The following is a 24,652-nucleotide window of genomic DNA, read 5'->3' as shown; positions in this document are numbered from 1 at the left end:
GGAGATAACAAGTTTCCCCGGTCAGAACCTTGAAAAACAATTAAGGGACAATTTAGCGTGGCCAATCCACCTACCCTGCACATATTGGGTTGAGGGGGTGAGACCCATGCAGACATGGGGAGAATGTGCAAACTCCACATGGACAGTGACCCGGGGCCAGGATTGAACCCCTGTCCTGGGTGCCGTGACGCAGTACTGTTAACCACTGTGCCACTGTATTGCCCCTATTGAAACAATCTTATTGATGGTTCTTGCTTCATTGCAGTGCAAAGGTGGTTTGTGGTCAACTTTAACTTTGAAATAGAGTGGGTACACAAATGGGAGTTGCTGGAAACACATCCAGGCATACAGTGCTGACATCAGCAAAACTGGATAAAGGCAGTCTCTCTTCCCCCACCTCCCCATCAACATTATTGCTCGGTGTTTCACTGTTGATATTTTCATTACTGGGATTTCAAGCATCGTCACACTGATAGCAACTAGGCTGCAAAACTTGTCGGTGAGTCTGCATTACATGTCAAAGTCATAGTTGGAAACAAGCTCACATGATGTGTTCAACCCACTTGGTTCTAAATGATCAATCATCCACTTGATTTAACCTAGAAATAATCAGATTACATGGAGTACAGTAATATGAAAATGAAAATGAAATGAAATGAAAATCGCTTATTGTCACGAGTAGGCTTCAGTGAAGTTACTGTGAAAAGCCCCTAGTCGCCACATTCCGGCGCCTGTCCGGGGAGGCTGGTACGGGAATCGAACCGTGCTGCTGGCCTGCTTGGTCTGCTTTAAAAGCCAGCGATTTAGCGCAATGAGCAGATAGGCCGACTATAAGTCCAAAATTACTGCATTTACAGCATTGTAATTTACTGAATTGAATTGAATTTAATCTCCGCTTTCGTTTTGTAGATACTGTAATCGAATAACTGAAGGTGGCTTCAGCAAGATTTATGGAAGATCTGTTAAAATTAAGTTTCACTCCGATCAATCAATCACCCACAAAGGATTTTCCTTGCAGTACAAAGCCTTCAGTTACGAGGATCGTAAGTTGAATTGTTATTTTAAAGTACTGATTTGGAGGAATGATAATTTATCAGAACAAAAAAGGGATATTTAATAATTTATGCTTTTTTAAACAAATTTAAGAGTACCCAATTATTTATTTTTCCAATTAAGGGGTAATTTAGCATGGCCAATCCACCTAACCTGCACCTCTTTGGGTTGTGGGGTGAAACCCAAGCAGACACGGGGAGAATGTGCGAACTCCACACAGACAGTGACCCAGAGCCGAGATCGAACTCGGGTCCTCAGCGCCATAGGCAGCACTGCTAACCATGGCCCGGGGGGGGGGGGGGGGGGGGGGGGGGGGTAGGGGTAGGGGAGTGGTGTTGCCGCCGAACTTGCTTCATTATTATTGGGCAGCGAATGTGGACAAGGTGCAGTGGTGGTGGGAAGGAGAAGGTGTAGAGTGGGTTAGGATGGAGGGGGAATCTTGTAAGGGGTCTAGTTTGAGGGCTATGATGACGACAGCGTTGCCAATGGCCCCGAGAAGGTTTTCAAGGAGCCCGGTGTGCAGACAGAGTGAAGATATGGAATCAGCTGAGGAGACATTATAAGGTGGAAGGGATGTCGGTGCAAACGCCACTGTGCAAGAATCATGAGTTCGAGCCAGGAGGTGGATACTGTATACACGAGGTGGAGGGAAATGGGGCTGGTTAAGGTGAGGGATCTGTATTTGGAGGAAGGGTTTGCCAGTCTGGAGGAGTTAAGGGAGAGGGTAGAGGTACTGAGGGGGAGCGAGTTCAGGTATCTGCAGGTTAGGGACTTAGCGCGAAAGGTCTGGAGGGGGTTCCCTAGGTTGCCAGTATACACGCTGCTGGAGCGAATGCTGCTTCCGGATGTGGAAGGGGAGGGAAGAATTCGGGACATATACAAGTGGCTGGGCGTGCAGGTGGGAGAGCGGGTGGTGAAGATCAAGAAGAAATGGGAAGTGGAGTTGGGAATGGAGATCAATTGGGGAGTATGGAGTGAGGCACTGAGTAGCGTAAATGGGACCTCCTCGTGTGCAAGGATGAGCCTGATCCAGTTTAAGGTGGTGCACAGGGTGCATTTGACTCGGGCAGAATGAGTGGGTTCTTTCAGGGGGTAGCAGATGAGTCTGAGAGGTGTGGGCGGGGGCCAGCGAATCACACGCACATGTTTTGGGGTTGCAAAAAATTTGGAAGATTCTGGGCGGGTGTTCCCGGTCTTATCCAGGATAGTGGAGGAGGAGGTGGACCCGGACCCTTTGGTGGCGATATTTGGGGTTTCAGAGAAGCTGGAGCTCATGGAGAGGAGGAAGGCCGATGTCGTGGCCTTCGCCTCTCTGATTGCACGGCAGCAAATTTTGCGGGAGTGGCGGTCGGCATTGCCTCCGGGGTTAGCGGCTTGGTTGGGTGACCTGTACGACTTCCTGTGATTCGAGAAGATAAAGTATGAGTTAAGGGGCTCTTCAGGTGGGGTTTGAGGAAAGGTGGGAGATGTTTGCAACCGTGATTGAGGGGCTGTTCGTCGCGGGGGGGGGGGGGGGGGGGGGGGGGGGGGGTGAAAAAGAGGAAAAACCTGTACAGACTGTATAGTTGATTGTTGGGAAGTATGTTCCCGGGGTGTTTATTCACTGTAACCTGTTTTAATACATGCTTGTAATAAAACTCATTTTTTAAAAAAGCACTGCCAACCACTGTGCCACCATGCCGCCTCAATAATTTACGTTAATCAAAATACATTGGCATAGATATCCATGCTGTCTTTTCCCTAATTTCAATGTGTAATTTGTTTTGGCAGCAGAATAGAGCTGAAAGCTGTACACACTGGATTTCTGCTCCAAAGCCCAACCCTCCTCTCAAATTCCCCCATGTTTGGCCCTACCTGTTAAGCTAATTTAAATGCATTACAACATGGGTCAGTTGCAAATACCCCGTTTTTATACATGCACAGTACTGTTTCTGAGCATGGAAAAATTACAGCAGTCCATTTTTGAATATGGTTTTGAACATGATTGCATAGTAGTCCTGCTACTGAAATAGTAATGCAAAGGCCTGGAGATATGAATTTAAATCTCACCACGGCAGCCAAGGAATTAAAATTTAATTAATTAAATAAATCTTGAATAAAAGGTTAGGATCAATAAAATGTTAGCATCCGTAATGGTGACTTGAAACGACTTGATTGTCATAAACACCCTGGTTCATCAGTGTCCTTTAGGGAAACTAATCTGCTGTCCTTACCTGGTTTTGCCAAATGTGACTCCAGATCCAGTGCCCTCTGAAATGGCCTGGCAAGCCACTCAGTTATAACAAAACCACAAGGAAAAACTATAGGAGTCAAACTGGATGGATCACTTGGCATCCTCTAGGCACCAGAGGCGAACATGACAAATGCATACTCTGCGCAGTTGATCCCGCAAAATTGTAACACTTTGGGCGCCTCAATTGAGAGCGATAACTTGGAAGTTGTCAATCAAACATAATTAATTCCAATCCCACAGACTATTTATATTGAATTGAATGACTTGACCCCTCTGATTCAGACAAATGCAATTTAAATTTTATTCTCCTTTTTCACATTTTCTTCCAAATTTACACCCGCCAGCAATAAATAATAAACAGTAACGAATGTAATGTCGATCCCCATATCAATAACAACAATTCCATCCTCCCACCAAACCCCAAACATTAGCCCGCATGTTAACATAAATAAATAACAAAAAGGAATAAGGAATCACCCATAGTCATCATTAACACATACAGATCCCTCCCCCCAACTCTCCCCCCACCCCCCCACCTAATGTTCGATGTAATCCGATTCTCGAAAGTGCATAATGAATAACGCCCATGAATTGTAGAACCTCTCCATCCTTCCGCTCAGTTCAAATTTGACCTTCTCAAGAGTTAAGAATTCCAGCAGGTCACCCCCCCGCCATGCCAGGACACAGGGTAGAGAGTTTGATTTCCATCCCAACAGGATCCGCCTTCGGGCGATCAACAAGGCGAAGGCTACAACATCTGCCTCTGCACCCATTTCCAACCCCGGCTGCTCTGACACCCCGAATATGGCCTCCCGAGGGCCTGGGTCCAGTTTCACATGCACCAATTGAGAGATGACACTAAAAGCTTCCTTCCAGTAATCCTCCAACTTTGGACAGGACCAAAACATATGAACGTGGTTTGATGGGCTCCCCGCAACGTTCACACACATCTTCTACCCCCTCAAACAGCTGGCTCATCCTCGCCCTTGTGAGGTGTGCGCTATATACCACCTTCAGCTGTATCAGCCCCAACCTCGCACACGAGGTGGAGGCGTTTACCTTCCAGAGCACCTCACACCAAAACCCCTCCTCCATACCCTCTCCCAACTCTTCCTCCCACTTTGCCTTGATCACTTCCAGGGGTGCCTTCTCCTCTTCCAAAATAGCCCCGTAAACCGCCGACACTACCCCCTTCTCCAGTTCCCCTGTCGTCAGCATCTCCTCTAGCAATGTGGAAGCCGGCTCCACTGGGACGCTCTGTATTTCCTTTCTGGCAAAGTCTTGAAACTGCATGTATCTAAATATTTCCCCCTGCTCCAGCCCACACTTCGTTCCCAGCTCCTTCAATCTTGCAAAACGACCCCCAAGAAACAAATCTTTTAGTGTCCTAATTCCTTCCTCCTCCCATCTCTGAAAATTCAAATCTATGGTTCCCCTGAATCGGCATTTCCCTTGACCCTGTCCCCAACCCAAAGTGCTGGCGAAACTGCCTCCAAATTCTCAACAAAGCTATTACTACCGGATTCCCTGAGTATTTCCCCAGGACTGTCGGGAACGGCACTGTTGCTAGCGCCTTCAATCCTGACCCTGTGCACAAACGCTCCTCCATTCTGACCCACTGGGAATCAACCCTTCTGAAGACACATGCAATTTTTGTTGCGAATTCTTGTTCTTGGACCAACCACCCTCTGACCGAGAGAAGCGTGATTCCAACTGAGCGAAGTGCTGATGTTGTAATAAAAACCATCTGCATCAGCAACTGAATCCATTGCCAATAATAAAATGATTTTTTATGACTTGGATGTGGATTTAAATCCAGTCCACAATGATGGCGTGGAAGTTTCCTCAGCCTAAAATGAATTTGAGCTGTCTTGCACCAACCCCTAGTGCACATGACTGCACAGTAGAAAGCTAGCCCCAAATTTACTATGTCACTCAGAGGCTACTTGGTAACTGATGGGAGAATGGGAAAGTGCCAGAGCAATGCAGCCTTCTAAGATTTAGTATGAGGTCGAAAAGAAAGATTTACTGTGCACTTAATTGTGCTGGCAGTAGTTACACCTGGCATTGCTTAATACTGAAATGGTTTCTGTGAACAAAGCTGGATTTTAAACCCTTTTCCACCATGACAAGATTAAGGAAGCAAATACCATGCTAGTTCTTCGAGAAAGTCCATTTTATTTTGGGGGGGGAAATCAATAATTCATTTTTTTTTACCAGAACTACTCAATTTTATCATTTGATTAGCATGCCCAAACCAATTTAAGTGCAAGGATGGATCATGTATTTCTTTGAAGAACCATTGTGATGGATGGAGAGATTGTCTGGATGGCAGTGACGAAACTAAGTGCAGTAAGTTTTCCCATTTACTTTTCATCTTAACAGTTCTTTATTTTCACCAACTGAATTGTAAACTACACATAAATTGTGCAAATTGGAATTGTATTTACAAATAATATGAGATGCAAACTTAATACATAACTAAAAGAGAGTCAAAATATGCAATTTGTGAGGTGCTGTCATTATAAGGGAGTTTATAAGGTTTAGATATATGTTACCTATTTTTCAAGAATAGCAAAACTGTCCTAGAGGACAAAGAGTCATCCAGATTCGAAACGTTGGCTCTGTTCTCTTTCCACAGATGCTAACAGACCGGAGATTTTCCAGCATTTTCTGTTTTTGTTTCAGATTCCAGCATCCGCAGTAATTTGCTTTTATAAACCCGTCAGTTTCGGTATGGTTATCAGTAATTGGTAAAGTAATCACTTCCGTTATCCACCGTAAACATGAGAACTTACTGTGTCATGATATGCACTCATGCACATAATGAGATACAGACAGGCAGTGACAGACACTCAGTAGAGTCAATTAACACACAGGTCAGAACACAACCAATCACCAGGCAGAATACTAGAGGGTGGTTGCCCACTATAAAACACACAAGGCATCAGCACTCTGCCTGTTTCCACTGGTGACAACTGTAGTGACAGTCAGGGTGTGTATATCAGTTAGCACCTTCTACACGTGGCTCAGAGCTAATCTGGTCCAGTTAGTTATAGTAAGTACAGTAGTAGAGTGTCAACCCACAACAAGCTGTGTGCACTGGTCAAGAAGTTCAATAAAGCGTATTGAACTAACATCAAAGTTTGGTGTCTACTTTCAACTACAACTACATCCAGTCACAGTCCGTGTTACCCCAGGGTGAATAACACAACATGGTACCTGTAGTCTACTTTATCTCAGTGGTTTACCTCGAGTGATTCAGTGATGACCAGCAAGTGCCTTCCAGCGGCATGGAGAAGATCCAGGCCACTCCACAGCTACGGATCTCCGGCAATCTTGGCGCCAACTGGCGGGCCTTCAAGCAGAGGTTCCTTTTCTACATTGAGACCTCAGGCCTCGAGGATGCGTCCGATGCCAGAAAAATCGTGCTGCTCCTATCGACTGTGGGGGACCAAGCCATCCAGATTTTCAACTCGCTTACTTTTACCGGCGAGGACAAGACCAAATTCAAGACCGTTTGACCGAAGTTTGACAGTCAGTGAAGTCGAAACAAACGAGAGCTTTGAATGAAATGAAATGAATGAAAAAAAATGAAAATCGCTTATTGTCACAAGTAGACTTCAAATGAAGTTACTGTGAATAGCCCCTAGTTGCCACATTCCGGTGCCTGTTCGGGGAGGCTGGTACGGGAATTGAACTGAGCTGCTGGCCTGCCTTGGTCTACTTTAAAAGCCAGCGATTTAGCCCTGTGCTAAACCAGTCCCTTTGAGCGCTATGTCTTCCAGCAACGCCTTCAGGGTAAGGATGAACCTTTCCAATCCTTTATAACTTAGCTCCGTATATAAACGCAGTCCTGCAATTATGGTGACACCGCTGATTCCATCATCAGGGATCAGATCGTGTTTGGGGTGCACTCCGATTCTTTGCGGGAACAACTCCTCAAAATTAAAAACATGACCCTGCCACTCGCAATCAAGATGTGTAAAGTGCATGAACAGACGAGAAATCGGTACTCCCGTTTCCAATCGGCAGAACATGAACAACTTGCCTCCCACGAGGCAGAGAGTGTACAGGCCATCGCCCGGATGCAGCGCCTCAGTATATATGAAAGCGGCCATTTCGCGCGCTTTTCCTGGGGCCCCACGCATGCGCAATACGAACGGGAGAACGAAGCGGCCGAAGACCACACTGCGCAGCTGCGAACGTCGGCTGACCGCACTGCGCATGTGTGACAACGCACGGAACGTAACGACGTCAACATCATGATGTGCCCGGCCTGCGGCACCGCCCACTTAAAGCGGCAATGCCCTGCAAAAGGCAGGCGATGTTTAAATTGTGGGATGCCTGGACATTATGCAGCCTTGTGCAGGTCTGCACCACCGGTCAAGGGCCAGCGGTCCCATTTCCAACGCAAACGTGTTCGATGTGTTCAGCAAGGTCTACTGGATTCTAATCCTGGTAGCACTACGGATCCAGAGGAGACTGCCTGGAGATTCCATATCGTGTGGGCATCATCACTACATGTGAGTATGCCTCCTCAAATTCAGCAAGACGCCTATTTATCCTCAGTGTGGATTCTGCAGATGAATGGCGTGCTGTCATACACGTTAACCAGTTCGCCAGCTGGACACTGGTGTTTCAGCCAATCCTGTCTCTCAAGCTGATTTTGACTGCATTAAAAAGCAACCCAAAATGTTTCCGCCAGCCTGCCAGCTCCTCGATTATAATGGTAATGCCATAACTGCATTAGGATCTTGTCATCTGTTTGTCTCCAACAAGGCCATCAATGCCACACTGTAATTCGAAATCGTCAAGCCTGACAAGGCATCTCTGCTTGGTGCCCATGCATGCAAGCTACTCAACCTTGTACAGCGAGTCCATGCCACGTCTTCTTCCAATGTGGATCTTCAGGCTGACATTGATGACAGCTTGGCGCAGTACCCAGATGTGTTTAGTGGAATGGGTATGCTGCCATAGTGCCACAAGACCTTACTCAGGCCTGATGCCACGCCTGTGATCCATGCACCATGCCAGGTGCCGGCTCCTCTGAAGGAACACTTAAAGGCACAGCTGCAGGAGCTCCAAGACCAGGGCATAATCTCTAAAGTAATGGAACCGACTGACTGGGTCAGCTCAATGGTCTGTGTGAAGAAGCCCTCAGGAGAGTTGCGGATATGCATAGCTCCCAAAGGTCTTAACCTGAACATAATGCGGGAACACTACCCGATCCCGAAGCGGGAGGAACTGACCAGTGAGATGGCACATGCCAAATACTTCACAAAGCTGGATGCATCGCGTGGTTTCTGGCAGATACAACTGGATGAGTCCAGCAGGAAGCTCTGCATGTTCAACACACCATTTGGCAGGTACTGTTATAATCGTATGCCATTCGGCATTGTTTCAGCCTCTGAAATCTTCCACAGGATCATGGAGCAGATGATGGAGGGCATTGAGGGTGTGCGTGTCTACGTAGATGATGTAATCATATGGTCCACAACGCCCGACAACACATATCTCATCTCAAACAAGTCTTTCGACATGTTCATGCAAACGGCCTCAAGCTGAACAAGGCCAAGTGCTCCTTTGGCATGTCATCCATCAAGTACTTGGGCGATCAGATATCCCAGCAGGGTGTACGACCAGATTTGGACAAAGTCAAGGCCATTAACGCCATGAAGACCCCGGAAGACAAAAAGGAGGTACTACGCTTCCTCGGTATGGTGAACTTCTTGGGAAAATTCATTCCCAAGCTGGCCTCACACACCACGGCTCTCAGGCATCTGGTGAAGAAATCCACTGAATTCCAGTGGCTACCTACACATCAAGCAGAGTGGCTCGAGCTAAAGACAAAGCTCACTACTGCTCTGGTACTAGCGTTTTTTGACCCGGACAGGGAGACAATAATCTGCACGCCAGACACCTTTCATGTACATATTCATTCACTCGCCATTTAATGTAAATAGTTATACATGTACATACTTTCGCATATACTCCAAGCAACTGACAACATTTTTTTTTAAAAGGGGGGATGTCATGATATGCACTCATGCACATAATGAGATACAGACAGGCAGTGACAGACACCCAGTACAGCCAATCAACACACAGAGCAGAACACAACCAATCACCAGGCAGAACACTAGAGGGTGGTTTCCCACTATAAAACACATGAGACATCAGCACTCTGCTTCTTTCCACTGGTGACAACTGTAGTGACAGTCAGGGTGTATATGTCAGTTAGCAGCTTCTACACATGGCTCAGAGCTAGTCTGGTCCAGTTAGTTATAGTTAGCTCACTTAGAGTAGTAGAGTGTCAACCCACAGCAAGCTGTGTGCACTGCTCAAGAAGTTCAATAAAGCGTATTGAACTAACATCAAAGTTTGGTGTCTACTTTCAAGTACAACTGCATCCAGTTGCAGTCCGTGTTACCCCAGGTTGAATAACACGACACTCTGCAGCATTAACTTGTAAATAGCAACCAACATGGAGTCTAAGGAATGAATGAGGAATGTTCCAAACCTTAAAGAGTGTAGAGCAGAGATTCACCAAGATGACGCTAAGTGTAGGTTACTTTTGTTCAAGGAAGACTTGAGATACCAGATGGATAACTTTCAACGTCAACTGGAGTGAGAAACTCAAGTTGGACTGGCTACCCAGTAAACGCTGCGTCTAATTTTCCTTTTGCATTGCTTTCGTTTTGGATACCATCTGATTTCCCTTTCTGTGTGCGAGTTTCCATATATACGCAATTTGATGGGGAAATGATGGAGGGAAAGTTTAACACCCAGAATTGTTAGAAATTGTAACATAAATTTAAACCAATCATTCTGTTGAGCTGGTGTCAGCTTTTCAACCACTCTAGTCCCATTTCCTGATATGATTCCATACTCTTGCTCTTCAATTTTATGTTATAACCCCTAGCTTGCCTTCCCTTATTTGTTCTCAATTGCTTCCAACTTGCCAACTAGTCAAAACAATGAATCACTTATTGTATAAAATGTATTTGTAACTTTGTAACTCTCTATGAAATGTAACTGTTCTATATAAATGCCCTAATTCTTCAAGCCTTTCACTATCACTCCTCATTCGTAGTGGAAATTATACTGAATCATCACTGTGTTCTTTTGGTAATGGGCATGCTGCATTCTAGCTGTGGCCTAAATGATGTCTTACACAAATTCATCCCTATTTCTATTTTCAACCTCTTATAGAACATAGAACATAGAACAGTACAGCACAGAACAGGCCCTTCGGCCCTCGATGTTGTGCCGAGCAATGATCACCCTACTTAAACCCACGTAACCCGTATACCCGTAACCCAACAATCCCCCCATTAACCTTACACTACGGGCAATTTAGCATGGCCAATCCACCTAACCCGCACATCTTTGGACTGTGGGAGGAAACCGGAGCACCCGGAGGAAACCCACGCACACACGGGGAGGACGTGCAGACTCCACACAGACAGTGACCCAGCCGGGAATCGAACCTGGGACCCTGGAGCTGTGAAGCATTGATGCTAACCACCATGCTACCGTGAGGCCCCTTATATTCAGTGTTGCTACCTGTAAAATTCAAAAACCTATTTTTCCTTTTAATGGACTTTTCTACTTGCACTCCTACTCTTACCTATTTATCTGCACACAGAGGATTAGATCTTGACATGTGCGATAGTATAAATCTTTTCTAATTCTTATTTGCATTTACTTCAAACCACTGACGATAATCTCAAGATTTCATGAAATAATTCATTAAGATGGGCAAACCAACTCTGAATAATTTGCACTTACTTTGGCTTTGCTTCTTGACTTCCAATTTTGCTAATGCTAATAAATCAGTTGTCATTTTGTTTGTTAAAATTATAGATTGTTACTTCACATGCCCAAGTGGAAACTGCATTCTCCATGAATCTGTATGCGATGGAATAAATGATTGTGGAGATGAAAGTGATGAACTGAACTGCACAAGAGCAGGTTAAGTGCTTTAAATCCAATTTCCACTATTTTTGTTATAATACTTCACAGAAATAGTTTTTGTCAATGTATGTGTAAATTGAGCTATGCTAACTTCTAGTTAAATGCAAATGATTTTTTCTGAAACTTTTAATAATAATATTTGAGTGTCACAAGTAGGCTTACATGAACACTGTAATGAAGTTACTGGGAAAATCTCCTAGTCGCCACACTCCGGTGCCTGTTCGGTTACACAGAGGGAGAATTCAGAATGTCCAATTCACCTAACAAGCCTGTCTTTCGGGACTTGTGGGAGGAACGGGAAAAATGTGCAGGCTCTGCACAGAAAGTGACCTAAGTTGGGAATTGAATCCTGGTCCGTGGCGTTGTGAAGCACAATGCTAACCACTGTGCTACCGTGCTGAATAGACCTCGTGAATTAGATTTCATGGGTAGGCTCTTCTCAGCATCAGTCATCAGGAGTGATAGTTCTAAAGAAACTACAAAGTATACAGTGTCTGAGTATTGTTGTTCATAATCTTAAATTATAAAAGTAATAATCCTTACCACAGGAATATCGCAAACAGTAACTTCAAGTCTATGATGTTATGTGCAGTGTTATGTGCAATGCAGTGGATTAAAGAAAAGCATTGTTTTGGGATAACACATTGTCATCCAGAATAATTGACAGAGGATTTAGTTTGTGATAAAATGATGAGATTTTAAGGAAAGTCAGTAGAGTAGAATGAATCCGCTTTACAGCAACAACTTTCCCCAAGTCTAACCTCATAATTTATTAGGAACGTCGATCATCCAGAATTAATAATAACTACAATTTAGATTTAAGGAATTTTAAAAGTTATTTATTATATTAAATTGCCCCAGAATACTGAGGGAGGCATGGGAGGAAATTTCTAGGGCCTTGACAGACATCTTTGTATCCTCATTGGCTAAAGGTGAGGTCCCAGTGGACTGGAGAATAGCCAATGTTGTTCCTTTGTTTAAGAAGGGTAGCTGGAATAATCCAGGAAATTATAGGCCGGTGAGCTTTACATCAGTGACAAGGAAATTATTGGAGAAGGTTCTAAAGGACAGGATTTACTCACATTCGGAAACAAATGGACTTATTAGCGATAATGTGGAGATGCCGGCGTTGGACTGGGGTGAGCACAGTAAGAAGTCTTACAACACCAGGTTCAAGTCCAACAGGTTTGATTCAAACACGAGCTTTCGGAGCGCAGCTCCTTCCTCAGGTGAATGGCGAGGTATGCTCCAGAAACATTTATATAGACAAAGTCAGAGATGCTGGACAATGCTTGGAATGCAGGCATTTGCAGGTAATCAAATCATTACAGATCCAGGGAGAGGGATTTATTAGCAATAGGCAGCATGGTTTGGTGAAGGGCAGATCGTGTCGCACTAACTTGATCGAGATTTTTGAGGAAATTATGAAGATGATTGATGAAGGATGCTGGGGGCGATTCTCTGAGCCCCGCGCCGGGCCAGAGAATCACCGCAACCGCGCCACGACACCCTGATACCGGCGCGCGATTCTGCGAGGTGCGGAGAATCGGCGCCATTTGCGCCACGCGTTTGGCACACCGCGGGCCGCTGGAATCGGCGGGGCCGCTGATTCTCCGGCCCGGATGATACGACAGAGTTCCGCCAGCGCCATTCACCCCTGTTCGCTGCTGGTGGGAACTCACCGGGAACGGTTGGGGAGCGGCCTGTGGGGGGGGGGGGGGGGGGGCTCCTTCACCGGGGGGGGGCCTCCAATGGGGTCTGGCCCATCTTCCCCTCACCCCCCGGGCCTACTTTCTGGCACAGCAGGCCCCTGAATACTGACCCCATGTTGGTTGGGGCCGGCGCGCTAAAGAAGTCCGCTGCGCATGCGCAGGTTGGCACGGCCCAACTGCGCATGCGCGGGTTGATGCGGCGCCCGTTTGGCGCTGCATAAGGAGGCTGGAGCGGCGTGAACCACTCCAGCGCCATGCTGGCCCCCTGTGGGGGCCAGAGTCTGTCATGCCCCGGCCCAGTTCATGCCGTCGTGAAACGCGACAGCGTTCACGACGGCGCGAGCACTTAGGCCCAATATTGGAGAATTGCCCCGTTGTCTACATGAGCTTCCAGTGAAGCTTTTGACAAGGTCCCTCATGGCAGACTGGTACAAAAGGTAAAGTCACATGGGATCAGAGGTGAGCTGGCAACATAGATACAGGACTGGCTCGGTCATGTCTAAATTACCTAGCAGCACGTTTTTCGGTTTTTGTGGGGGGAAACTGGAGCACCCAGAGGAAACCCACGCAGACACAGGGAGAACGTGCAGACTCCCCACAGACAGTGACCCAAGCCGGGAATCAAACCTAGGACCCTGGAGCTGTGAAGCAACAGTCCTATCCACTGTGCTAGAGTGCTGCACTATAAATGATTTGGAGGAAAATGTATCTGGTCTGATTAGTAAATTTGCGGATAATACAAAGCTTAGTGAAGTTGCGGATAGTGATGAGAATTGTCAGAGGATACAGCAGGATATAAATCGGTTGGGGAATTTGGCGGGGAAATGGCAGACGGAGTTTAATCTGGACAAATGTGAAGTAATGCGTTTTGGAAAGTCTAATGCAGCATGGCAACTTCCACCTGGGGATAAACACAAAGGCCCCCATCCATATCGCCCAGACTAACCCCCCCCCCCCAATAGAGGTGGGGAGTCAGAGAGCACCTCCTCAGGCACCCCCAACCCCTCCCCAACCCCCCGTCCTCCCCCCACCAACACACATGACTCAGAACCATACCCCATCAACCATAATAAAGTATCGAAAAAGCTAACGTGCAAAAAAACCACATTGCAAACATTGTACAAATATATCAAAAACCAAGAAATCTCACCATTAACCCTCCTCCAAAATATGCTATTTAATAAACTCATATGCCTCTTCTGGCATCGTAAAAAATGTTCCTTCTCCTTAAAAGTCACCCAGAGTTTGGCCGGTTAACCCAAACAACCCAAACCTGACTTTATTCTGAAAAAGCACTGCTTTGGCCCGGTTAAAATCTGCCCGCCGTTTGGCAAGGTCAGCCCCAATGTCCTGATATATTTGAATCCGCTGACATTCCCAACTGCAGTCTCGCGTTGTCCTCGCCCATCTTGAAATCATCTCCTCCTGGAATTTATACATTCGGACTATCACCGCCCATGACGGCTCCTCAGCTCCTGGCCTCTGTCGTAGCGATTGGTGTACCCAGTCCACCTCCAGGACCCTTTTGCAGACCCCCTTGTCAACCAGATTTGCAAACATCTTCGAAATGTAGGCCTTGGTCTCCGTTTGTTCCGGCAGGCCCACGATTCTGGCAGGCCCACGATTCTTAAATTACGCGGCCTGGACCGACTTCTCCTGATCGTCCACCATCGTCTTCACCTCTTTACAGGCCGCTCCGAACATCGCTGCCTCCAACTCCACAATCCGATCAATGTGACCCGTTACTGCCCTTTCTGCCTTGCGGATCGTCGTGCCTTACGATTCCAGGCGCTTCTCCACCTGCTACAAATTCTTGCGAAGAGGAAATACTGCTCCCTCAATCACCTTGTACTAGCCCTCTTGCATCTCTAGCCGATGCTGCCTGAGCTCCCCCTTGATCAACATCATCAACTGCTCCACAGACAGTGGGTTGGACGACGATGAACCTCCTGACTCTGCCGTGCTTTCTGTTACTGCGTCACACAAATCTGCCACCTCTGGAGCCGCCTGCTGCCTTATTCGATTTCTACCAGGTGTAGTCACCCGTTGACATTCCACTTCGGAGGCGAATTCAACCCCCACCAAAAGCACCTATTAACCGAGCAGGAAGGGCCAAAACCGGAGCCACCTTGTGTGCGACCCATCATCTCAAGGCCACCATCGTAAGTCACCAGTAGTTTCCAGTAGGGTGATTGTTGATGTATCAAAAAACCTTTTAAAGCCTGTTTTGAACATTTGGAGCATTCCGATAAAATCTTTGTAAAGTGAACCAGTTTGACTCACCTGATGAAGGAACAACGCTCCGAAAGCCAAGTGACTCCAAACAAACCTGCTGGACTTTAACCTGGTGTTGTAAGACTTCTTACTGTAAACCAGATAGACCTCAATCTGACCCTCAATCTGACCCTATCATGAATAAATTTAGCCATAATCTAGGCAGACAAATCAGTGGCAGTGCTGCAGGAGTGAAATAATATAGGAACTGCTGCTTTTCAGATGCGATGTCACACACAGGCCCTGTTTGCCCTCTCAGGTGGATGTATAAAAACCCTTGGAAATATTCAAAGTTGAGCAGGAAAGTTCTTCCCAATCTCGCAACTAACACCTGAAACAGACTAATAGCTTATTCATCTCACTGCTGTTTGTGGGGACGTGCTGTGCACAAATTAGCTTCTGTTTCCTACATTATAACAGTGAACACATTTCAAAAATATTTCATTGACTACAAAGTGCCTTGGGATATCTTGAGGTCATAAAAAATGACTATATAATTGCAAGTCTGCTTCGTTTTATTTTTCAGTGATTTGGCTGGGACCAGGTTCTATCCTGCAGAATAGATGTTTCAATTTGCTTTGTATAAAAATATACAGGAGTCTCAAAGGGGAATAAAACACACCCAGGAAAGGGAATATTGACAGGTTTAACCTGAATGAGTAATTATTTTTGCTGAAAATTTAATATTCTAATTTCTGGACGTAAGAGTAGGTTGTTGTATGAGCATGAAGATTGCTGAGACTGTGTACAAAAGAACTGCTGATCCCAAATAGGGTGGAGTAAAGGAATGTTATTGGCTGACTGCAAGCAGCCAGAGTTTCCATTTATTTACTGTAGCAGGTAGCGTGGAGAGCTGTACTGTAGTCATGACTCAATGCTCTGATTTATTCACAACTAGATTAACAATTACTGTATAAATGATAGATGGCAGGAATGTTTTATTGAATTTGTAGGCAAGTTACTTCACTTGAAGTGGGGGAAGTATTCTTGAAACGTTGGCGAACAACGTTGAAACGATTCCTGTTAATTTGCAGGCAAATTTAAAGAATTTCCTTGTGGCTGATGTTTCTGAGTTTCCCTGTAGAGGTAGCTATTGAACTGCGTTTTCATTTAATTTGTGTCTGACAAATATTTTGTGCATTTGAGGAGTTTGTATGTGATGCTGGGATGTCCCTATGAAGTCTCTGCAGGAACTTTTTTTGCATTTCATGAAAAATATCTATCGGTTACTAATACTTTGAACTGTGCCATTTCTCATTCATCAGCAATCTTTCCTTTGGTGCATAAAGGCTGTTCTTTGTCATCATATAAGTGCCACAATGGAAAATGTGTGAACAAGATTAATCCAGAATGTGATGGGAGAAGGGATTGCATGGATGGATCCGATGAATCAGGCTGTGGTATGTTGAGGTAAACTGTGAATGTGGTACAAGGTAAAGTGTGATCACACATCGTCATAATTTTGTTGGACACATTTTTATAGCCCCTTGTAGTGAATAATATCTACAGAGAATTTATTCGTTACGCTATCCAAAATAGTTTGCTTTATGTCATAACAACTTTCCTCATGACATCAGTTATGCCTGAAATTATGGCCGGGATTCTCCGTCATTCTCGGCTAGGAGCGGCGCTCCGTTATTCTCGGCGGCCGGGCCTTGACGCTTGCGTCAAGGCGGCGCGCCGAGAATGACGCGACGGCGGCGCCTATGTGACGTCAGCCGCGCATGCGCAGGTTGGCCGGCTCCAACCCTCGCATGCGCGGCTGACGTCACGACGGCTGACGGCTCAAACCCGCGCATGCGCGGTGGCCGTCTTCCCCTCCGCTGCCCCGCAAGGCGTGGCGGCTTGATCTTGCGGACCGGCGGAGGGGAAAGAGTGCGTCGCTTTGAGACGCCAGTCTGGAGGTGGCGAAGGTACGGTCGCGGGCCAGTCCCCTCCCGAGCACGGCCGTGGTGCTCACTCCCCTCTCCGACCCCACAAGCTTCAAACGGGCCTTTGGCGCCCATGTTCACGACGGCAGCGATCAGGTGTGGTTGCCGCCATCGTGAAACGGTCGTGAACGGCAGGCCGCTCGGCCCATCCGGGTCGGAGAATCGCTGGTCGCCATGAAAAGCGGCGAGCAGCGATTCTTCCAAGCGGGGGGGGGTGGGAGAATCGCGGGGGGCATGAAATGAGTCACCCGGCCCTCCCGCGATTCTCCCACCCGGCATGGGGAGCGGAGAATTACGCCCTTAGGGTGGGATTCTCCGTTGCCCGACGCTGAAATCGTATCCAGTGGTCGGGCGGAGAATCCCCGTTTGCAACTGAATCGGGGGCGGCGCCGTTTTTCCGATGCTCCGCCCCCTCCACATGAGCGTCATCCAGGAGCAATGTCGTCAGTGTGTCACTTTGAGGCCCTCCCCCGATGTCCCATCCCTGATGGGCCGAGTTCACCACCGCACGAGTGGCATGTGGTCTGAGTTTTTGTGAACCTGACGTGTCCAGTGTCGCCACAATCAGGGTGGGGGTCATGCTGGTGGCAGAGAGGGCTTCGGAGAGGGCTCGAGGGGTGCTGGTGGGGGGGTGGTGATGGGGTTCCAGAGGACACTATTTGGCCAGCCGGGTCCGTGCATGGCCGGCACCATGTTGTACGGTGGGACAGCTGCAGGTCGTCGCTGTGCGCGGGCATGGACCAGCCAATTCTCTGGCAGTTGATGTCGGGAACACCGGGAGTTTTATCCGGCGGTGCGGAGAGCCCCCCACTGGGCGGTGCATCAGTGCAGGGGAGCCGCCGACATTTTCATTGTAAAACTAGACACTTCTTTCTTTGGACATAACCTAAAAATCGGAGAATCCAGCCCTAAGTGTTCCCACCGGAACTGAATAACGTGCGGTTCGTTCAGCGATTCAGAACGTGCAAATGGGCTAGCACTCTGCCCTTGTGAATTGAATGCTGGATGCTGTGGAGGAGAAGAGAGATAATCTCTTTCCCAGGGTGGGGCGCAGACTCAAACCAGCCACCGTGAACAATGCCTGGGAGGAAGTGACACAGGTAGTTAGTGCTGCCAGCTTCACTCGAAGGATTGGAACCTGGAGCTACAAATAGATGAATGACATCCGAGCAGCACGGGTAAGTGGGATTAGACGGCCTCTAGGATTAGACTGCACATAAAAGGCGCGAGTGTCAAATGACTGGAAGGGATATCCCTGAACTGTGAATCCACACCTTAGCCGAGGAGAGGGCAATGCAGCTTGCAGGCGAGACTGAGGAGAAATCAGTGGCTGACACGAAGATCAGCATGCGGCAAATAAGTGAGCATTCAAAGCAATGTTGATGTCCCTAAAGGAAGTGAGTCACCCTTTCCTACAGACCACTCCTTCCCAAGGTCTCACCATCCGTTTTGTCTTGCGGGACCAATATCAGATGAGACCGGACCATCCGGGGTTACTGAACACCCGTCTGCATCCCCAGCACAACCTGAGCCACCAGTCCGGGGAAGACACCAACCTTTTGGCACTGCTGTCACCTGCATCCTCCACCATTATAGAGACTATTACCTTAATGGGGCATTTTAGTGACGAGGCTCCTGGGTCACCTTCTGGTGCGCACTGCAGACACGTTGCAGGTGGAGACAGTCGGAGGACTGCACGATCCCAGGAAGCAGCTGTAGTCCAGACAGGTGCCGCACTTCTGGAAAGTAGGATCCCATCACTGGTAAAGATGCCGATACAGCCAGGATTTACAGGAATGGATGTCAGCAACATTCCAGAGTCCCACCATCCTCAGGCACTGGAGATGTTTCTGACAGCGTGTGGTACCCAGGCCAATACCGAATGGGTGGGGTCCACAGTGCAAGTGGAAAGAAGTAAGAGTCATGGTCAAGACATCCAAGGCTTAGGGCACAGTGTGCGCTCGATGGCTGAGGCGCAGACACTGGGAGAACGTGCAGACTCCGCATAGACAGTGACCCAAGCTGGGAATCGAACCCAGGTCTCTGGCGCTGCTAAGCAACAGTGCTAGCCACTATGCTACCGTACCACCCATGTCTAATGGCCTGCTATGGCACCATGCACCAACAGCAGCAGCAGCGACCAGGTAGATAGCAAACATTCCTGGCTGTAATCTGAAATTCACTTCATGCAGATGGGGAGGGGAAAAGAGACAGAAACGTTAGCAAGGTCCCTTGACCATCCGAAGTCACCAGGTTACATGGTCACTCTGAGTTGTACTGAAAAGTCACCCTCAACATGTTCCCTCCCCCCACACACGACCCCCTCGATATGTTGGCGTCCACACTGCACCCCTGTCCCCATCAATGAGTGCCACAAGACTTGTGATGTGGGGATCCTCTATCCTCACTACCTGTCCCTGTCAACAGGGGTACCGGTGGCTGCTGCAACTCATGTCAGTGATAGGCTTTGTGGCCCCTGTCCTGTTTCCTCCATTGGAGTCTCCTGAAGTTTTCCTCACTGGGTGGGCCGTGTGTTAATCCATCAGCAGGGTGGAAACTGGTTGCGCCACGTAGAAGGTCACCGTGTGCGACCATGCTTAGAGGTAGGTCCTACAGATGCGTGGGCAGATCCTACAGATGGGGTGAGCGAAGGAAGTGTGGGTTTGCTGGGACCTTAGCTTCAGTGTGACGTGGGGCCTGGGTGTAACACACAAGTTGTGAGGAGAGCTGGTCAGGTTACATGTCTGGGGGCAGCATGGATGGGAGCAGGGGTGCGGAGCACCAGCAGAGCTTGGAGACAGATGGTGGTCTTGAGGGGTGGGTTAGCTGATAGTATCACTTGTGAGGCTTCTGCCCTGAGTGTGACAGTGTGCCAGAGAGGGTGACAAAGGCAGGTGTCCTTTGTTTGGGGTGAGCTCTGATATTCTCTGCCTCCCCTGCAATGCGGCTGCACTTCTGATGAGTGAACTGAGGAGTGGCAGCACCTGGTGTGCTGGTGATTAAGCAAGGCCCTGCCCATCCCAATGTTGATTCAGTTGAGGTCTGAGCTTTCCTGAATGGCAGCCTGGGTGGGCTCCCAGATGACCAGAGGCTTTCTAAACATTTACAGGACACGGTGAGCAGCCAGCATGTGAACAGCCAGGGGCGTGTAAGTAAGTAGCACCAAAGAGGTGCTTTTAATTACATAATGCAGCATCGGCAGTCTGAACCAGGTCATTCCGATGGACTTGCATTGTCATTTCCCAGGACCCCCCCCCCCCCCCCGCACCAGCCCAGGCAGCCACCCCTCAGCAAGCCTGACGTTTTTGAGAGTTCTCTTACCGTCTCGCTCTCCTTCAACAATAATTCGCGCCCAGGCCCCGTGTGTAACCAATTGCATCAATTCGCCCCCGCGTGACTTCTGCCTAAGAGAGGCGGAGAACCAAGGAGGTGTGGAGCATTAAGTGTCCAACCTGCTAATGATAATTAAATCCATGCAAATTACAGTTTTGCATGTGCCCACTAGGGTGGGGTGCAAACCTCAATACCGCCGCCAGCGAGGGACCGGAGCATGGCCTCAGAATTGTCATCAGGCACAAATCATGAGCTCCATCTGGTGGGGGGCATGCAGCCTTGCCACATAAAGCCCCCGGCTTTACCTGCAGATATGGATGGAGAATTGCCGGATCCGTGGCCGTGCATGTGCACTGCGGTGACATGCGGCGGCTACGCTGTAGAACATTGCGCCGGCCGCTCGCGGACACGGCCTGCCAGATAGTGCCCCTCTGTAATCCCCCTCGCCACCCCCAGACCACCTCCCACCAGCCCTGACGAAGCCCCCCGGTCAGCAGGTGACTCCCCCTCGACAGTCCGCAGCCGCCACGCAAGGTCCCCGAAAACAGAGGACATGTGACCGCGCCGTTGGGAAGTCGGCCCATTGGGGGCGGAGCATCGGGGGCCCATTGGGGGCGGAGCCTCGGGGGAGCTCCTCGGGTGATGTCCTGAGGCCGTCCTGGCATTGGACTCAGCGATTACACTGTTTTTGAGGGGGCGGAACGTCCGAAAAATGGCGGCACCCCCAATTTTGGCATTAAAACGTGTTCTCCAGCCAATTGCCGAATTTGATTTTGTCGTCGGCAATTGGAGAATCCTGCCCCCATGATTTTTCCATCGCATACTATTCTCCGCCCGATCACTATTCTCATTACCAGCAGTGGGAAGAGGAGAATTCAATCCTATATCGGCAATTCCAGTAGCATTTTAGCAAAGGCATCAACCCGTATATCTTAAAAATTAAGGTGGAAAATGGAAGTATTTCATAGAAATGTTTTCAGGCATTTGTTATTAACATTATAATGTAATCATAATGGACTTAGATATACATTTACTGTTAATTTACATGTCTGTAAATGGATGTAAGCAGGATAAACTTTAAAATGAAAGTTTCAAGGGCAACACGGTGGCGCAGTGGTTAGCATTGCTGCCTCACGGCGCCGAGATCCCAGGTTCGATCACGGCTCTGGGTCACTGTCTGTGTGGAGTTTGCACATTCTCCCCGTGTCTGCGTGGGTTTCGCCCCCACAACCCAAAGATGCACAGACTAGGTGGATTGGCCACGCTAAATTGCCCCTTAATTGGAAAAAATGCATTGGGCGTGGTAAATTTAAAAAAATATATATATAGAAGTTTCATATTCTACTTTATCATAACATCTTACGACTTGCATCCTTTTTGAGATAACTCATATTAGTGAGAGATTTAATTTAGACTTCATAGCCAACTTCAGAGATAATGCAATTTGTGTTCTTGAAAGCTAAAACCAAGGGGTACAACTGTGCAATGAAATCAGAATGGCTGTGGACCTTAATCCAGACTGTTGAAAATATATTATAATGTTCTTTAAGATTATCTCGCACCATTGATTTTTTTCTAAAGAGAATGATAAGTAAGCATTTTGATTTCTGCAACCTGGATCAAATGGATGTATAATCATCAGCTGGGTCGCCTGACATGCAGTAAATAGATTACTGTGGGTAATAAAGCTAAAACACTATGAAAAAGGCAGGTAAAATCATCCTGCTCAACTAAAATCAATTTCTATCTCCAATCGTTGACCGTACGGGATTAAATAGATAGATCATTGCTTTGAGGCAATTTGCACAACACTTTGTGAATCGGTAAGCAACAAGTAGATAATCAGTAACTTTTTTTTTAAAAAGAAGCAAAATAGGTCACATTTTATAAGATGGGCAGAATCTAAATGGATTGTCTGTGGCACAAGCAGTGGGGGCAATTCACCTCACTAGCAATTTCATCCTTTTATTTCTTATTGCTATCTGCACAGGAGAAACATGCCTGCCTTGGATAAAGACGATCAGTACATTTAAGTTCAAATCAAACAACTTAATGCTAAACGGATCCCACAGACAAAAAAGTGAAAGGGAGTGAATATTAGAAATTGCAGAACTGTATCGAAACGATAGCAGCTGAAGTTAAGTTAAAACCTCTTCCAGTACCACAACAGCAAGATGGTCAGAGAAAAGATAAAATCTGTAAGAATTATAAATGGGTCTGAAACCTAGGAACAGGAGAAGACCATTCAGCCCATCAAATCTGCTCCACCGTTCAATTAAATCATAGCTGACCATCTAACCCAGCGGCACTTTCTGCACTTCCTCCGTATCCCTTGATGTTAATAGTATCCAGAAATCTATTCATTTCTGTCTTGAACATGCTCAAAGACTAAGCTTCCCGTTGTCTGGGGTAGAGAATTCCTAAGATTCACCAGCCTCTGAGTGAATAGATTTCTCCTCATCTCAATTTTAAATGACCTACCCATTCTTCTGAGATTCTGTTCCTTGGTATTAGGCTCACCAGTCAGGGGAACCGCTCTATCTACATTCAGCTATCAGATGCTAAGAATTTTGTATGTTTCAATGAGATCGCCTCTTAGTCTTTAAAACTCTGGAGAACACAACCCCAGTTTCTCAATCTCTCTGTATAAAATAATCCCGCCAACCCAAGGAACCTCTGGTGAACCTCCATTGCACTTCCTCTGTGACAAGTATCCTTTCTTAGATAAGGGGACCAAAATTATACACAATCCTACAGGTGAGGTCTCACCAAGGTTCTATACAACTGTAGAAAGATATATTTCATTCTGTATTCAAATCCCCTTGCTATGAATTTGCCTTCCTTTGCACCTGCATGCAATTATCCGAAAATTATGACACGCACAAAATGCTACATTTTCTGCATGTTTTGCATAAAGACGTAAATTAATATTTGATGATGAAGGGTGAATTTCCATGTTGGCTGTCACACTTTCACCACAATCTCAATGAAAGAGTCACAGAAATCATGGGAAAACAGCATGAACAGTGTTTGCTCCAGTTTTGCAGGCTTTCTACAGCTCATCCACTAAAGTTACAAGAGATAAGTTGCATTTGTTGTATTTACATGTATTTGTTCTATGTTCCCAGCATAGGGGCATTGTTATAGGCCCATTATAATTGTACTGATGTACTAGAGGGGAGTAACATTCTTAGTTGTAACCTAAGTTGTGTTTATGGCTCGCAGTCAGTATCGATATGTGCTAAGTATGTATCAGGATATTCAATTCTGGTACACAGGACTCCCCAGTCCTTATTGACAAGTTCTTGAATGTTATTAACTACAATGGTAAAGATATATAAACAGTCCCGTATTACACATGTTCCTTGGCTTTATTGGGACGAAATTGAATGAGAAATCATTGAACCTAATGTGAAAGGGGTTATTTTTTTGCCATTTTCTATTTTGATTCCGTTAAATTGGTGGAATGTAATGCAAATAGAAAATATAAGTCTCCAAATCTGTTTCAGGATGTGGAATAAATCCAATCAAGAAAACAAAAATAGTTGGGGGTGAAAACGCCAAGAAAGGGAAATGGCCGTGGCAAGTTAGCCTACAGATGGGAATGTACGGACATATATGTGGAGCAACCATTGTTTCAAATCGTTGGCTTGTTTCAGCTGGCCATTGCTTCCAAGACTCTGACTCTATCCGGTATGGTAATTATCATCCCAAATGTTCTTTTCAAAATAGAATATATTTGCCAACTAGAACATCCTGCCAACTAGGGAGACAAAACAAATAAAGCATTAAATTATATGCACCCCACTTGAGTTATATTCCACAAATTAGAAAATTTCATGGTGCCAGCCGGCATTAGCAAACCAATCATTGCCTCAAGGGTAATTAGGGACAGGCTATAAATGCTCATCTCACAGTCTCAGCCACATTCTGTGAATGAATTTAAAATAATGGTTTGCAATGTCTATTTATGTTGGCTTTTATTTTCTCATTGTGGCCAAATAAACATGGTGATTGTTAGTGACAAAAGGAAGGTGAGGCGTGGGTCTGATGGTGAATGGGAAATTGGGAGCTGGCCATGCCTTCATTACCCAGGTCCCAAGCTCTGGAATTCTCTCTCTATACCCCTCCTCTTC

At 46.8% G+C, this 24,652-nt stretch overlaps 1 protein-coding gene across 3 annotated transcripts in view; it reads left to right on the top strand.

The window, feature by feature from the left end:
• Positions 1-24,652, top strand: part of LOC119968901 (suppressor of tumorigenicity 14 protein homolog) — a 105,904-nt gene that overhangs the window by 55,715 nt on the left and 25,537 nt on the right. For all 3 annotated transcript variants that reach the window (XM_038801873.1, XM_038801874.1, XM_038801872.1), the window contains 5 exons: positions 910-1,043; positions 5,534-5,638; positions 11,156-11,263; positions 16,518-16,652; positions 24,026-24,209. In XM_038801873.1, the coding sequence (XP_038657801.1) occupies positions 910-1,043; positions 5,534-5,638; positions 11,156-11,263; positions 16,518-16,652; positions 24,026-24,209 (666 nt within the window). The remainder of the gene's footprint in view (positions 1-909; positions 1,044-5,533; positions 5,639-11,155; positions 11,264-16,517; positions 16,653-24,025; positions 24,210-24,652) is intronic.

Source organism: Scyliorhinus canicula, chromosome 7, assembly GCF_902713615.1.
Source record: "Scyliorhinus canicula chromosome 7, sScyCan1.1, whole genome shotgun sequence".
NCBI classification, from domain to species: Eukaryota; Metazoa; Chordata; class Chondrichthyes; order Carcharhiniformes; family Scyliorhinidae; genus Scyliorhinus; species Scyliorhinus canicula.
The sequence above is the reverse complement of the archived record's forward strand: the minus strand, read 5'-3'. Positions and strand labels throughout refer to the sequence as shown.